The sequence below is a fragment of the Gorilla gorilla genome, chromosome 9 (assembly GCF_029281585.2).
Source record: "Gorilla gorilla gorilla isolate KB3781 chromosome 9, NHGRI_mGorGor1-v2.1_pri, whole genome shotgun sequence".
Lineage (NCBI taxonomy): Eukaryota > Metazoa > Chordata > Mammalia > Primates > Hominidae > Gorilla > Gorilla gorilla.
In genome coordinates, this window is record NC_073233.2 from 101,133,603 (window position 1) to 101,150,488 (window position 16,886).

Genomic DNA, 16,886 nt, shown 5'->3' on the forward strand with positions numbered 1-16,886 from the left:
CATAACTACTCTAAATACTTTAAGTGTATTTTACTCTAAATTAGTCAAACTTGACCTTGAAGGAGGGTGTAATTGAGAGAAATAGAAATGGAGAAGAAAGGATATTCCAAGTGGCAAGAGCAGACTAATGAAAGGCATGATGTCAGGAGGCATTCAGGAAATAGTAACTACTGTCATCACTGTTTGTCAGACTTTGGAATATGTAGGGAATTAAAGGAGACAAGGCTTGAAGCAGAAGTTGGTGCCCTAAATATCACCGTGAGAAATTTGAGATCTGTTCAGTAGGCATTGAGGTTCCATTAAAGCAATGACACTTAACTGTAGGTCTATATCAAAATCCCTGGGTGGGGGTGGGGGGATGAGTTTCTCAAAATGCCCATGCCTTATTTCTGGAAACTGACTGAGGAAGTCTTATTTGCAGCCCAAGAATCTTCACTTTTTCAGAACTCCTCAGCAATTTTTATGAACATCCCTTGGAGAATCACTGAAAGGCTTCTCTTCTGGGAACTGTCATGATTAAATCTGAGTTTTAAAAGACTTAAGCAGCCATGTGGAGGATGACTGGGTAGGGCACAGCCAGATAGTTGGGCACTGAGTTAGTAAACCCCTGCAACAGGAAGGGAAATGTAAGGAGACTTGACAGGGGGTGCCTGTGGGCGTGTTCTGCTGAGGTGAATGTGTGTCAGGGTCAGAATCAGCAGGGCCTGTGCATTGACCAGATGTGAAGAGGGAATAAGAGATGACTCTAATATTTAAGCTTATGCTGGGAGGATGCTACTGTTATTGATTGAGATTGGAAAGATAGAAAAAGGATCATATTTGAGGGCAAAAATAATGAGTCTAGTTTTAAGCATATTAAATTTGAGATGGTAATAGGTGATCTTAGGTGAGTTGAATCAGAAATATACATTTAGATAATCAGAAATGTACATCTAGAACTTGGATGTCTTGTTGCTTGACTATGCCAATAGAATATGACCATATATATAGTCATGTTCTCTAGACTATGTCTTCAAAATATTCTGAATTGAGGTGGAGTGTCTGGCTCATTCAAATTTTGTTTTGTTGATTTGAATAAGTGAGAATGTAAAAAAGATTCTCATAAATAATATTTTAGGAAGGGCCGGGCGATGGCTCATGCCTGTGATTCTAGCACTTTGGGAGGCTGAGGCAGGCGGATCACCTGAGATCAGGAGTTCAAGGCCAGCCTGGCCAACATGGTGAAACCCTGTCTCTACTAAAAAATATAAAAATTAGCTGGGCATGGTGGCATACACCTGTAATCCCAGCTACTCAGGAGGTTGAGACAGGAGAACCACTTGAACCCGGGAAGTGGAGCCTGCGGTGAGCCAAGATCAAGCCACTGCACTCCAGCCTGGGTGACAGAGTGAGACTGTCTCAAAGCAAAACAAAAAAATTTTAAAAACATTTTAGGAAGCAAAACAAAAAAAATTTTAAAACATTTTAGGAAGCCTTTCATTCAAGGGTGAGGGAAAGAAGAGGAGTGACAGTGGGGCCTGAGAAAATGCTGCAGGACAAGGAGCCACAAGAATGCAAAGGCAGCAAAGACACAGAAAAACAGTTTCAGCAGGGAAGGGGATTCTTCAGTGTTCAATGCTTCTGAATTGTTAAAAAGGGTAAGAGAATTAACTGGTTAAGAATTAACCGGTTAATTAGGTTGTAAAGGGTAGAAGCTGACGGTCACTAGCTTAGACAGAAAGAAGAAAAGGAATTTAATGGCAGTGCCTAAAGGAGGATTCTAGGAGAGCTCACAGAGAGTCAGCGGAGGAGATGAACAACCAAGGTTCGGGAAGGGTAGGAACCAGGGCAGCTCTGGGGGCCTCCTAGGAATCTATGACCCCTCTCCCAGGTGGTGCAGCCATTAATACAACTCTGCTCCAGAAAATTCTGCACCTCTCCAGTCCATGCTCCATATCCTACGAGAAGGAAGTAACCTAGCTTGAGTGTGTGTCCCTATTTTAACTATGGCCAGGGAGAATGTCAGCAAAGCAAGGCATTCACTCCTTTCGGGGGCTAGCACTAGACCCCAGGGAGAAGAGGTCACTGAAGGTTAGCTCTACTCCAAGAAGCAAGTTCCACTGGAGTGTGGAACTTGTAGGAGCCAGTTTGCAAGGTGTGTTGATACATGGAAGAGGGCAATGATGCATGACAGTGCTGTTTCCAGTCCCTCGACCATGAAAGGAAAGTAGCCTGAGAGTTGCAGACTTGAGGGCAGGGTTTTGGGGGCAGTGGAGAGTTGACTATATTTGTAGACTGAAGCTGGATCCAGTGGAGTAATAAATTAACATACAAGAAATAAAGGAGGTAATTAATGGCACAGAGACCTAGGTGATGACCAAAGACTTCAGTCAACAATATACTGAATAGAAGGGATCCTGAGGAACTTCATGGAATTACCTATGTATTATATACAAGATAAGAGGAATGTCAAAAAGCAGGGAGATTGGATAGTTGCTCTCTGTATATAGGGGTGTCAGTGAAGTGGTCAGAAGAACTTGAGATGCTTGCACAAGGAGAAACAGTGAAATCAACAGGCTACAGAATCAAAGCAGAGATACACAAAAACTCTTTAGAGATGAAAAACTGGCCTGTGGGCTTGTAAAAGTTTTCTATAACCAAGGTAGATATATTAACTTGACTAAGCAAATAATGCATACATTAAAAAGTGATTTTTGTGACTTGGGCACAGAAAAAGCAGGAAAAGTCACTGAAGCGACTGTTAGTAATTTCCATCTTAGCACTGTCCTAGAGAGGCTGTGACCTGGCCAGTATTTCCAGTTCCGTGGGCCAGAAACTTTCTTACCCTGAAGCCATTAAACAGTCAACTTTCTTAGCTTGTATTCTGCATTCAGGACAACCTTCCTCTTGATTATGGTTAAGCTAATCTCTTAAGGTAGACTGTGTTTGTCAAATAAACCTATGCAGTAATTTCTTCTGAAGGAATAAATTAAATGGTTTCTGATTTTGATTGGACTTTTCATGGCACTTGGCACTGATCATAAGGACTCCAGAATTCTTATAGTAATTTGTTATTGAAAATAAATAAACTGATGCCATGGTTGGAGCAGACACTGCTAATTGCCTATCCAATATCTGTGTTTAGTAACACACTATCACCAGTGGCCCATACATGGCCCTCTTTTATTGATTGATTGTATTAAATTATTGAAAAATAAAAACAATAAAAATTTAAAACTACAAATAACAGATACACTGGTTTGTATTCACTCTTGTAAGTTTGATTATTGTGCAGAATTAACACCTGAGATAAGTGTTTCTTCCTATGGATGAATAAAATTACAGTTCCTGGCCTGCATGGGTAATTTCAGGTCATGATGCTACCTTGGGAGGCCTGTGAGAGGTCATTAGTGGTCTCTTCCTGGTATATGTGCCCTTGGCATCATTGTTTGTTTTCTAGCCACTGTAGAAGAATGCTGATCTTTCTACACTGGCCATTTGGATCAAAGGAAATTGTTGGTGGAACAAACACAACTTGCACAACTTTTATTCCCAGTAAAGAAATTCATTTTTTTACTTTTGTTCACCGGCTTCTATACTACAGGAAATTAGTTGATTAGCTTTCAGAGGTGCAAAAGCTAAAAATAAGTGATAGTAAGCTTTAACTATGTGCCATGTAAGAACACTGCATCTATGTGCATTATCTCATTGAAGCCACAATAACTGTCCAGCATCTAGTAAGAATAAAATCCCAGTGCCTCAGCCATGTCTCTGGCCTGTGTACTAAATCTTTTGAGTTTACCCAGCAATGACCTCTGTTTCCACTGTACTCCTGATCTTGATCTCTCTTTTTTTTTTCAGTGAATTTCACAGATCCATTTATTCATGCCACGAAGTAAGCGATACTTACACAAGTGTACAGTCTAACACAGCTTGCTTAAATTTACAAGCTGACTGATGTTTCATTTCATGTGTACTCCAGGTAAAGCTGGTTAGTGATGACCGTGAGCAGGCACCGGAGCTTTCAAAGCTTTACTTCTTTTATTAGCACTCTGGATTTTATAAACGATGAGGCTCATCAGCCCCATACCTACCCAAATATCCTGGTAAGCTTGAGTATAGTAGAGCTTCATGGGGATCCACACATTTTTAATAATACTCTGAAGCATCTATACCTTTTGCCCACACCTGCCTGTACCTTGCCTCGTGCTCTGTGCACAGCAGCGCCATAGCCCAGGGTGTGTCCCCCTCGGCTGTAATTACTTGATGCTTCCGTGTCCTCCTGGGCTATAATTACTCCCACTTGTCACAGCATTCTGGGTGATGACTCAGCCAGGTTCAGGCCAGAGCACAGGTGGGTAGCAACTATCCTGGCAAGAGCCCACAAAGCCAGCATCCCCTCCAGGCTTGCCCCAAACTTTCTAGAGGGGAATCACCTCACTCTTGCACCTCTTCCTGTTACTCTCACACCCAGTGTGGGTCTATGTCCACACTTCCTTCTGTAGATCAGGAGCACCAGATTTGTAGTATCTGAACTATGTCAAGCACCCCAGCTTCTCTTTTCTTCCTCCTGCCCCATTGGAATAGCTACTTTCTTAGTGCTCGCTTACCATCCAAAGAGAAAATCTTTTGTGAAAATCATCCCAGTAGTGTTTGTCTTGGTTTGCTAGAAATTTCCTTAGAAAGAGATATTTAGTTTCCTTCTAAATATGGCTTATTATTACAGTATTATTATTACTAAAATGATGATGGTGATGTCAGTTCATCAGCAGGCCTTTAATAATTTTCTTTGAATGCTATTTTTGTCTTCTGGAGGAGCCTACCTGATCAGATGAAAACAGGAAAGGAGTCAAATATCACCATGATCTAGGTGACCAACTTGTCCCAATTTACCCAGGACTTCTCTGGTTTTAGCACCGAAAGTCCTTCATCCTGGGACACTCCTCTATCCAGAACAAACTGGAACAGTTGGGCATTCTATCACCTCTAAAGAAAAGACCACAGTGAACTTAAGATAATCCTAGAATCACCACTGTCATTAACTGAAAAGTCTTTTCTAAGGAGATTTTTCACTCTCTTATTATTACATGTGATATATTTTATATCTATATCTCCAATAGGATCAGAGAGTGAAATATATATATTATAACAGCTATAATAATACATTTATTGAATGCTTGCCACATTCTAGGCAATAAGTTAATGCAGCAACTCTGTGAAGTCAGTATTTTTAATTCTAATTTTCAGATAAAGAAAGTGAAATTCAGAATAGTTAGCAAGGTCCCACAACTAGACTTAAACCCATGCACTTAACGATTTATGGATTTAATATTTTATTGTAGGTAAAAAGAGAAAGAGCTGCAACAGTTGGATATCTGAGTAAAGCAAAGGTATAGTTCCATTGCCATTTATCTGGACAAAACAAAGATCAAGATACTGACAATTTATTCTATAAGTTACAACCAAGGTAATTATTTTGGTAAGCTTAGGAGGATACTCCCTTCACACAAAGTCCAACCTTAAATCACATCATTTTAAGGGTGAAATACTAGAAGCATTCTATTAAAGTCGGCAAGAAGACATGCTTGCTATCATTGTTATTCAATTATATCCTAGAAGTTTTAGGCTCTAAAATAAAATTTTTCAGAATGTTAAATAAATAAATATTAGGTTTCAGTATAATTATTACTTGCAAATCATGATTGTTTACCCAGAAAAAACTTTAAAAATCTGATGAAAAACAGCTAGAACTAATAAAAGACTACATACATATCCGGAAGAATATGCTTCCAAAATTATTAACCTCTGGAAATTTCTAGTTATTGTAGGAGAATTTTGTTTTCCTTTTTTTCCTCATGAAAATGACATGCTAGGGATTAGAGAGGGGCCAAAATAAATATCCTGAGATGTTTATTATGTATCTCAGTGGTAAACTACATTTGAGCTATTGAGCATCGGGCTCATTGGGAAAAAGAGGCATAAGCATTTAGGGTATCTAATCCTCCAAAGGGTGGCTGGGGAGTTCTGTTTCCTGAACTGCAGGTAGAATTGGCCCTTTTGTGCCCCAGAAACAGGAGACTGCTAGACCCAGAAGAGGTCCTAGGGAAAGAAAATGGTTGCAGCTTTGGGTCTGAAAGATGGTAGACACCTGACCCACCCTAACTCCATAATTGGTCCAGCACCCTGGAGGAGTGGCACAGGGGGAGATGATGCACAGGGGAACTATATTTAGAGAGATCATGTACTTTATTGACAAACTTGGGACAGTTATTGAGATTGGAAAAGGACCCTTTTAACAATTATCCCAGGTATAAACTGAGGTGGTCCTGGGTCAATCAGCACACATGCTCACCCTTGTGAATGCACCTGGGGCCAGTGTCAGGGGCTGGGTCATGGCTTGCCTAGGCTGGCTGCCACTCTGCAATGGTTGCTGCCTCTCGTGGCTCAGCTGACATTGTTGGATAAGATTGCTGGTGACCTTAGGAGTGTCAATTTCTATCTTCTGGAGGCATTGTTTTCTGGTTCTTGGGTTGCTATGAGACTTGGAGACTGGGGCTTGGGCTCCATATTGCAGGAAAAACTGTTTATATATATATATATACGTATATATATATATAAAAACTGTTTATATATACTTATATATACGTATATATAAGTATATATATGAATATATACGTATCGTGTATATATACCCATATATATACGTATATATACTTATATAGAAGTGTGTATATATGTATATATATACTTATATATAAGTGTATATACATATATACTTATATATGTGTATGTATGTATATATACTTATATATAAGTGTATATACATATATACTTATATATGTGTATGTATGTATATATACTTATATATAAGTGTATATACACTTATATATGTGTATATATACTTATATATAAGTATATATACACTTATATATAAGTGTATATATACTTATATATAAGTATATATACACTTATATATAAGTGTATATATACTTATATATATGTATATATACTTATATATAAGTGTATATATACTTATATATAAGTGTATATATACTTATATATAAGTGTATATATACTTATATAAGTACGTGTATATAAGTACGTATATATAAGTATATATACATATAAGTATATATAAGTATATATGTATATATACGTATATAAGTATATATGTACCAAGTATATATACGTATATGTAAGTATATATACGTATATAAGTACGTATATATATACTTACATATACGTATATAAGTATATATATACGTATATATATACACGTATATATATATACTTAAATAGTGAGATATACTTATCTTTATTTTTTAACTTTCATCTGAGAACATATTTCAGTAATAATAGTACACAACTTCCCCAGGCCACACCAGCCTGTGGGTGCAAATAAGGCCATCTTGTTATGAATTCCTAAAGTTTCCTGGCTCATTTTCCCACACGCCATGTGCCCCTAGTCCCTGAGCCTCATCAGGAGGTGTCACATGTGCTTAACTCACTCCGCAATCTGAGCTACTCCTAACTGCTCCCCCCATCAGCAGCCAGCATCCCTACCACCATCCTGCAAGCATGGAATCCCCAGGCTGCTGAGGCTGAACATTACTGGAAACTGGTAACTATGAGAACCAGTGGTTTCCTATGGGGAACAGGTGTGGGAAGTAAAACTTACTTTTTAACTGTGTGCTCTGTTGCACCTTTGGAAATTTCATCTCATGCATTTATAGCATACTGTCAGAGATAGTAATAATTAAAAAGAAAAGAAAAGCAGTATGGGTAGCCGTAGAGGAGCCAGCTATGTAGCTCCCTGGTTTTTATGTTATATTCTGATTGAAGAAAACAAACTAAGCAGGGCTGCCTGTGAATTAGTGTGTTCCAGAAACAGCCCTGCCATTTTACTTCTCAGTCCCTTCTCTGCTTAGAACCAAGGCAAGCATTCAGGAGCCAGGGGCCAGGGGACAGAGTCAAATACCAGCCATGCCCCCATAATTCCCACTTCCTTCTGATGGTTAAAGGCTTTGTACCATGATGAGTCAAGCTCACTCTGCCTGGGGTCTCCACCTTAGACCCTAAAAAAAAAAGACTCCAATAGGTTACCACAAACTCAACACAGTCCCAAGATGAATAAGCCACCAACATGGAACCCAATGAAGGGTTAGCATAGGTCTAAGAGGGGGAAAGTTATCTTTAAAAAAGATAAATGCTCTGAGAAATACCAATTATAACTGAAAATTGTTCATAAAACCCTGTAAAGGGCTCTTGACTAAATCATTAATATGCATAACCAAACTCCTCCTCTCCTGGGCAGGGTAGTTCAGCCACAAGCATGTATTTATGTAATTAGTGTTATGGTTACAGAAGTGGCCCAGGGAAGACTTAGTTCTTTATTAAAAGAGGGGACTTGTGGTCCCTGTGAAACCTCTGAGAAGTTGGGTAGTATCAAGAGCCATGCGCATTTATAAGAGTGCCGGGCACACAGCAAATGCTTAACACATATTAGCTTTTTAAATTATTGCTGTAGTTGTTTCTATAAATTCAAGTGACTTAGAATGTCAAAAACTAAAATTGGTTTTTTTAAAACTGGAGTTATTTATCTCAGAAGAGTAATGACAATATCTCGAGGCCATATGTCATAATTTTAGCAATAATTACTCTCTCCAGAATGGCAGGATCTGCTGCTTTTGGAAGATTCTCAAACACTATTTATTCAAGAACAATGATTTAGATCATATTATGGGCTTTGCTGTCACCTAGTGGAAATTTGATTATTGTAAACAATTCTCAATAACAAACTCATTCTGAGCTACCGAACCCCCAAGTTTCAGTGATTGCCAGCTGGCTTCCATTGGCTTGCATTCTACAGTTAATTATAATACCAAACCTCTGGTGACAGTCCATCTCTCTGTGGATGCACTTGTTTCTGTTTTTGTTATTTTTAAATCCAAGACAGCAAATCCTGTGTGAGCTGCCTTATTAGAAGCCAGCAGTTGCAGAGAACATTCTTGGCAACTTCCAGGTCTCCTGGTCACTGGAATATTGCCAGATCCTAAGAGCAGAGGGACAAACAAACAAACAAACAAACACCTCAAAAAAGCTACCTAATCGCAAGTCCCTTTCTAAAGTGTTTTCATATATTGTCCTACTTTATTACATGGAGTACATTTTTTTCATTTTAAAGATGAGGACATTGCTGCTCAGAAAGGATAACACAGTCAGGAAGTCAAGCAAAAAACAAGAAATTAAAGCTGTCTTCCCACTCCAAATTCAGAACTCTACCTAAGTCAATACCCTGCCTACCAGGATCCTGTGGTTGGCTCATCAGAAATATTAGGAAAGAGGATAACAGTTTGGTTTCTTTTGAGACAAATCAAGACAGAAGACAAGGCCCTAGGGTTCATAGGCCACTGGGTGGGAAGATACATTCTTTCCCTACTCAGGGTTAGTCCCACCACTCTACCCCTGATCTCCTGCCCTCTGGTTCCTCTGGGCTCTTGCTAATGTAACTATCCCCCTTTCCAATTCTCTAACCTCCCCCTCTCCATGGGCAAATCCCTTCCAGCTCTAAAGACCAAATCCAAAAATCTGCCTTCATCTATATTTCTCTCCTGCCCTTCCAAATAGGCTTATCCAAATACTCTTATCACATTTCACCTCCACAATTACTTTTTGTTTTTGTTTTTGTTTTTGAGACAGTGTCTAGCTCTGTTGCCCAGGCTGGAATGCAGTGGCACAACCACAGCTCACTGCAACCTCCGCCTCCCAGGCTCAAGAGATTTTCCCACCTCAGCCTCTCGAGTAGCTGGGACTGCAGACACACACCACCACCAGACATGGCTAATTTTTTTGTGTTTTTAGTAGAGATGGGGTTTTGCCATGTTGCCCATGCTGGTCTTGAACTCCTGAGCTCAAAGATATCCGCCTGCCTTGGCCTCCCAAAGTGCTGGGATTACAGGCCTCAACCACTGTGCCCGGCCTACACAATTACTTTTTTTTTTTTTTTTTTAAGACAGAGTCTTGCTGTGTTGCCCAGGCTGGACTGCAGTGGCACGATCTCAGCTCAGTGCAACTTCCACCTCCTGGGTTCAAGAGATTCTCCTGCCTCAGCCTCCTGAGCTGTAGCTGGGACTACATGTGCCTGCCACGATGCCTGGCTAATTTTTGTATTTTTAGTAGAGACAGGATTTTACCATGTTGGCGAGGCTGGTCTCAAACTTCTAACCTCAAGTGATCTGCCTACCTCGGCCTCCCAAAGTGGTGGGATTATAGGCATGAGCTACCACACTTGGCCACACAATTACTCTTTAATGCACCCTGGTGTGGTTTCACCCAATCCCACTCCTCAACTCCCTCCCCCATGGAAGTCATTCAGGTTACCAAGGACCACCTACTTGCCAAATCCAGGGGACTTTACCGTTGTCTGCTTTACTCCTTGGGACATTTCAGGCTATGGACCATGGTCTCCATATGAAATGTATCCTTCCACAGCTGCTGAACCATGGCTCCCCTTGGTTCTCCCACCATTCACTCTTAGTCTCCTTTACAGTTGCCACTCTTATTCTCCAAGCTCCCTCCAGGAGAACTCTCAAGGGACTAGTATCACCCGATTCCATGTCTTTGGCTGGGACCTCTTCCCTGAGCTCCCATCACATTGGATCTCTCGAGACACATTGGATCTGAAAGAGACTGCGTCAAATTGCACCCATCACCTTCACCCAAACCTGCTTCTCCATCAGCTGCCTATAAGAGGTAACTAAAAGTTATCAACAGGAAAATGTAATAGTGACAAAATTAGTGGAAAATCCCCGGGCTTAAAGGGAGAATAATTTTTTTATGCCATTTAGTTGGGGAGAGAGATTCACCTAAAGATTTTCAAATTTATCTTTTTATTTTGTAAAAGTTTCACATTTATAGAAATGTTGCTAAATTAGGACAATAAACTGTCATATATCCTTCACCGAGATTTGCCAGTTGTTAATACTTTACCACGCTGGCTTTATATCTTTCCACCTATAACTATGTTATTGTTGTTGCTCTTAAAAGATAAATACTAAAGTATTTAGGGCCTAGTGAAAGGGCCTAGAAGTAATGCAACCCGAGTTACAATGAACACACCTAGCACCTAGATCTTGATGCCTACATATAATTCCCCTTTAAAAATAGCTGATTCAAAAACACAACTGAAGCACATTCACTCCTAATACTTCAGTATTTGTCTTTTAAGAACAGGGACATTGTTTTACATGGAGCAATGATTGTTCAAAAAATTTAATGATGATACAATAATACTACTATGGAATATGCAATCTGTCCAAATTCTATCAGTTGTCCTAGCAATATCCCTAATAGCAATGTGTTTATTTTTTTCTCATCAGACATTCAGTAACAAACCATGCTTTTCATTTAGTTGTAATCATTTTTAATGACTTTTAATCTAGAATGGCTCCACAGCCTTTCTTTCTTTCTTTTCTTTTTTTTTTTTTTTTGAGAGGAGTTTCACTCTTGTTGCCCAGGCTGGAGTACGATGGCATGATCTCGGCTCACCACAACCTCAGCCTCCCAGGTTCAAAAGATTCCCCTGCCTTAGCCTCCCGAGTAGCTGGGATTACAGGCATGTGCCACCATGCCCTGCTAATTTTCTATTTTTAGTAGAGACGGGGTTTCTCCATGTTGGCTAGGCTGGTCTCGAACTCCTGACCTTGTAATCTGTCCACCTTGGCCTCCCAAAGTGCTGGGATTACAGGCTTGAGCCACCATGCCTAGCCTTTCTTTTTCTCTTCTGACATTGATATTTTTGAAACATTCAGACCAGTTGCCTTGTGGCTTATCCTTCAATTTGAGATTGACTGGTGGTTTCCTCATAATTAAGTTCAGGTTATACATTTTTGGCAGGAATGTTACATAAGTGATGTTGTATTCTTAGCCTCTCTTATCAGGAATCATAAGATATCAGTTTGTCCCATTGTTGGTGGTCACTTAGCTACAGTGTTATCTGTTATGCAGAAATAGTTTTTTCCTCTTGTAGTTAATGAATAATCTGTGAGGAGAAATTTTCATGCTGTGTAAATATACTCATTCCCAACAAACTTTCACGCAATGGTTTTAATATTCATGGATGATTCTTATCTAAACAAAATATTACTATGATGGGTGCAAAATTGTGATTTTCTAACTGTGTTATTCCTTCTACATTTACTAGTTGGTGTTCTATTATAAAGAAAGGCTCTCCTGTTGTTCTTATTATTTGTTTTTCTCTTTGTTTAGTATCATTAAGGGCACTGGTGGATTCTTAGGTTTTTTTCCACAGTGTTATAATCCAGTAGTGTCATGATTCTTTGGGATCTTTTTTTTTTTTTTTTTTTTTTTTGAGACAGAGTCTCGCTCTGTTGCCCAGGCTGGAGTGCAGTGGCACGATCTCGGCTCACTGCCAGCTCCGCCTCCTGGGTTCACGCCATTCTCCTGCCTCAGACTCCTGAGTTGCTGGGACTAGAGGCACCTGCCACCATGCCCAGCTAATTTTTGTGTTTTTAGTACAGACGAGGATTCACTGTGTTGGCCAGGCTGGTCTCAAACTCCTGATCTCAGGTGATCTGCCTGCCTCGGCCTCTCAAAGTGTTCGGATTACAGGCGTGAGCCCCTGCGCCCAGCCATCTTTGTTCTTTTATTTGTTTTGTTTTTGATCATTGATTTGGCTAGAGGTCTCTTTGAGATTCTTCCTCTTTGTAACATCCTTGGGCCTTTTTATTTTTCAAATAATTTCTTTATTTTCTACTAGAACAAAATATTCTAGTCTTATCTTGTATTTATGTTGTATTTTAGAATCAGCTATTTTTAAAGGGGAATTATCTTTAGACACCAAGATCTAGGTGCTAGGAGTGCTCATTGTAACTAGAGTAGCATTACTTCTAGGCCCTTTCAGCAGAAAGAGCTAGGAAAGATATATACATTTTTATTGTTTTTTATTTCTTAGAAAAATCATGATTTTATGCTGACACCTCTAAATTTTCCGCATTCCATAAATTATATCACCTCTCTCTCATAGTGGGAAACCTGGCTACCAGAAACATTAGTATATTTACTAATTTACTCAGTCCTAAAATGCTCACCAAATAATTTCAGAATTGCTACACCCATATCACTAACAAAACAATATTTGTTTGAACTTCTTTTTGTTTTTAGACTGAGGGTGTATATCTAAGTATTGTGTTCAAAGTGACTTGGATTCGGCCGGGCGCATTGGCTCACACCTGTAATGCCAGCACTTTGGGAGGCCGAGGCGGGCGGAGATCAAGACCATCCTGGCTAACACAGTGAAACCCCGTCTCTACTAAAAATACAAAAAATTAGCTGGGTGTGGTGGCAGGCGCCTGTAGTCCCAGCTACTCCGGAGGCTGAGGCAGGAGAATGGCGTGAACCCGGGAGGCGGAGCTCGCAGTGAGCCCAGATGGTGCCACTGCACTCCAGCCTGGGTGACAGAGCGAGGCTCTGTCTCAAAAAAAAAAAAAAAAAAAGAAACAAAAACCAAAGTGACTTAGATTCATTCAATTTTTTTCCCTTTCATGCAGTTCTGTCATCTATTTGATACACTCTTAATTTTGTATTTTTTATTCAATTCTAGGCTTCTTTCCTCAGACTTGATTTAATGTTTTAAATATGAAAACACTAGCATGCTTCCAACAGTCAAAACTATATATATATTTATAGGAAAAAAAATGGTATACTCAGAGAAGTTTGTCATTCTTTTTCCTGTTCTTTCTACCCCATTCTATGTAAACAATTCTATCAGTTTCTGGTTTATCTTTCCTAAGTTTTTTGTGTGTTCGTTTGTTTTGGTTTTTTTTTTTTTTGCAACAACAACAAAACATGGATATACATGTTTATATTCTTTATTTCCTTTTCTTTGTTACCAAATAGTCAGCATAATAAATTCTTTTTTGCCTATGTAATTTGATCCAGAAAGGCTCTGTAACAAGTATAATTTGAGGGCGTGGCACAGTGGCTGACACCTGTAATCTCAGCCCTTCGGGAGGCCAAGGCTGAAGGATTGCTTGAGGCTAGGAGTTCAAGACCAGCCTGGGCAATATGGTGAGATCTCATCTCTACCAAAAAAAAAAAAAGCATAATTTGAAGCTTCTACCTGTTTCTAAGGGTGGGAAGCCAAGAAAAACAACTTAATGGAACTTTTTGAGAATGGAAAACATGGTCTAGGCCAGTGGTTCTCAAAGTGTGATCATTGAACCAGCTTCATCACAGTACTTGGGAACTCGTTAGAAATGCAAATTTTCTGTCTCCATCCCACACCTATTGAATCAGAAACTCTGGGTCCCAGCAACCTGACATTTAATAAGACTTTTAGATAATTCTGATATGTGCTAAAGTTTGAGAATCACTGGTCTAGGGTAGTGTAGGAAGGAGGAAGTAGAGAGAATAATACCTACATTTCATTGAGTGTTTACTTTGTATAGGACAGATGTAAGCATCTTATTTATTTGTATTTATCATATAATCCTCACAAGGGCCCCAGCCAGTAGGGGCTACAACCATTCCAAGTTTACAGATGGGGAAACTGGTACTGAGAGGATGAGCAACTTCTTAAAACCACACAGCTAGTAAGCAATGAAGGCTAGATTTGAACCAAGGTAGGCTGGTTTTAAAATCCATGAGCTTAACCATTGCTGTATGCTAATTCTACCTTAGCATCTGATAAAAAGGAGCTAAATTTCCCTTCATAATAGAATTACAGGTTAGCTACCTGCAGGGGGGCGGTGGGGACAGTAAATGAGTGTCTCTGAACTGAGAAAGTTGACAGAAGTATTTGGCTAGAAAGAAATAAAACAAGTCCCAGGAAATGATGGCTTTGTGAGAAAGCTGGGAATGTCACCAGCAAGACCGTCACTGTGGTAGAGACAGCTGAGGGCCTTTGGCCAGTGCCTTCTGTTATTTGATTTCATTGTTTCCCATCTTTTTTATTTATTTATTTACTTATTTATTTATTGACACAGCCCCTCATCATCATCCCCTAACCTTCAGTAAGAGTTTGTTACACATAACAGCAATGTGTTATGGTGCTTTGAGACTTGCAGGTAGAGGGATGGGGTCCTGGTGTATGGACAGCAGTGTGGATAAAACTCAGTAGCTGCAAGAAGCTGGGCAGTGAGCAGGGATAAAGAATTCACTGGGCAAAGGAACTTAGATCCAAGTCTTCCTGGAGGGTATTTAGTGAAGCCATGAGACTCGCCAAAGGTATGATGAGACAGGTATCATGCAGATATCATTTCCCAGGCCTGAGCACTGGCAGACAGAGGCAAAGGCAGAGAGCAAGAGGAAAACAGGGTGTGGGGGTCCCCATATTTCTCATCTGGACTGTACTGGGAACAACTCACTAGGTCGGTAAAAGATTTACAGCCCTTGCTCATTTTGGTCTCTGGGGCAGCTCTTACAGATCTAATGGTGTGGTTTGGTCCAGCAGAGAGAGGCCCTGAGGTTTAGCTTTTCTGAGTCCCTTCAGTTCACAAGTTGAATAGGTGTGGAGTAGAAAGTCAGTAGCTCTGCTACTGGCTCAGCCATTGCAGAGTGAGGTGACTCTCACAGTAGAGGTTAGGAGTAGATTGTCAAGCCAACAGACTGGAGAGCAAATGTGGTAGAGACCTAGGTTTTGCAGCTAGCAGATGCAGGCAGGGGACCAAGCCAGCCAAGGGTCAATCCCAGGATCTGACAGAGCCAAGAGAGGGTCTGAGTGACACTAGCACAGACTTTACCAGCACATAGGAGGACAAGAGGCACTTCTCTGGAGACCAGAAGACAGAGAGGACACATTAGAGGACCCCAACTCTTCCCCTGTGCCTCATGTCCTAGAAATGACACCTCCTCCTGGCAACCCCCTACTATCCCCCCATAAACTGAGATGCTAGTTTCGGAACCAAAACAGAAGGAGGGGAGGGCAACCTGAAAAGCTGAACATTTTGCTGGGGATTCTGAGCATTGCCTGATTGAGAATTGTATAAAATACTGGATTGAATAGAGTTTAATGACACTGGACATTAGTTAATTTTCCCACTAGCAGTTGAGGGTTCATGAGGACAAGAGTATAACAACAATATTAAACATCTTCTTTTTTCCTGTGTCCTTAACGAGAGTTTAATGTTGCCACATACACTGTATTAGTCCACTCTCGCACTGCTATAAAGAACTATCTGAGACTGGGGAATTTATGAAGAAAAGATATTTAATGGACTCACAGTTCCACAGGCTGTACAGGAGGCATGGCTGGGGAGGCCTCAGGATACTTACAATTATGGCAGAAAGCACCTTCTTCACATGGTGGCATAAGAGAAAAAGAGTGAAGGGGGAAGTGCTACACACTTTCAAACAACCAGATATCTTGAGAATTCACTCACTATCATGAGAACAGCAAGGGAACATCTGCCCCCATGATTCAATCACCTCCCGCCAGGTCCCTCCCCCAATATTGGGAATTACAACTGGACATGAGATTTGGGTGGGGACAGAGCCAAACCATATCACACACACATAGTTATTCATATGATTAGTTTTAAAATTCAGACCTTCCTCACTAGACTGTAAACTCCTAAGTGCAGGGACTGCCATTTTACTCCCTGCTCTAGCCCCAGTGCAGGAAAGCAGGGATATATCTGCCTTAATATACGTGGTATCTCCAGCACCGAGAACAGTTCCTGGCATATTGTAGGCACTCAATCAATATTTTTGATGTTGAATTTTGCTCATAACTGCTTTTTGAATGAATTAATCAATGAAAGAAATGAGACAATCAAGTGAAAGGAATACTAGTCAGTGGTTTCCCTGGATTAACAAGGAGAGGCAGTGAGGATTTCACAACATAAAAGTACATTTCTATGGAATCATTATTTTATACATTTCCAGAC

The 16,886-nt window shown here is 40.2% G+C and overlaps 2 protein-coding genes across 2 annotated transcripts in view; both read right to left on the minus strand.

Moving 5' to 3' along the window:
- The window catches only part of SLC36A4 (solute carrier family 36 member 4), a 144,952-nt gene that overhangs the window by 74,236 nt on the left and 53,830 nt on the right, over positions 1-16,886 (minus strand). The window lies entirely within an intron of this gene.
- On the minus strand, positions 3,972-4,148 carry LOC101128178 (ATP synthase subunit ATP5MPL, mitochondrial). Its single transcript, XM_004051967.4, has one exon. The coding sequence runs from the start codon at positions 4,146-4,148 to the stop codon at positions 3,972-3,974; it is 177 nt and encodes a 58-aa protein (XP_004052015.3).

Excerpts from the sequence above, each read along its gene's own strand:
- LOC101128178 (XM_004051967.4), bottom strand. The coding sequence starts at position 4,148 with ATGCTTCAGAGTATTATTAAAAATGTGTGGATCCCCATGAAGCTCTAC.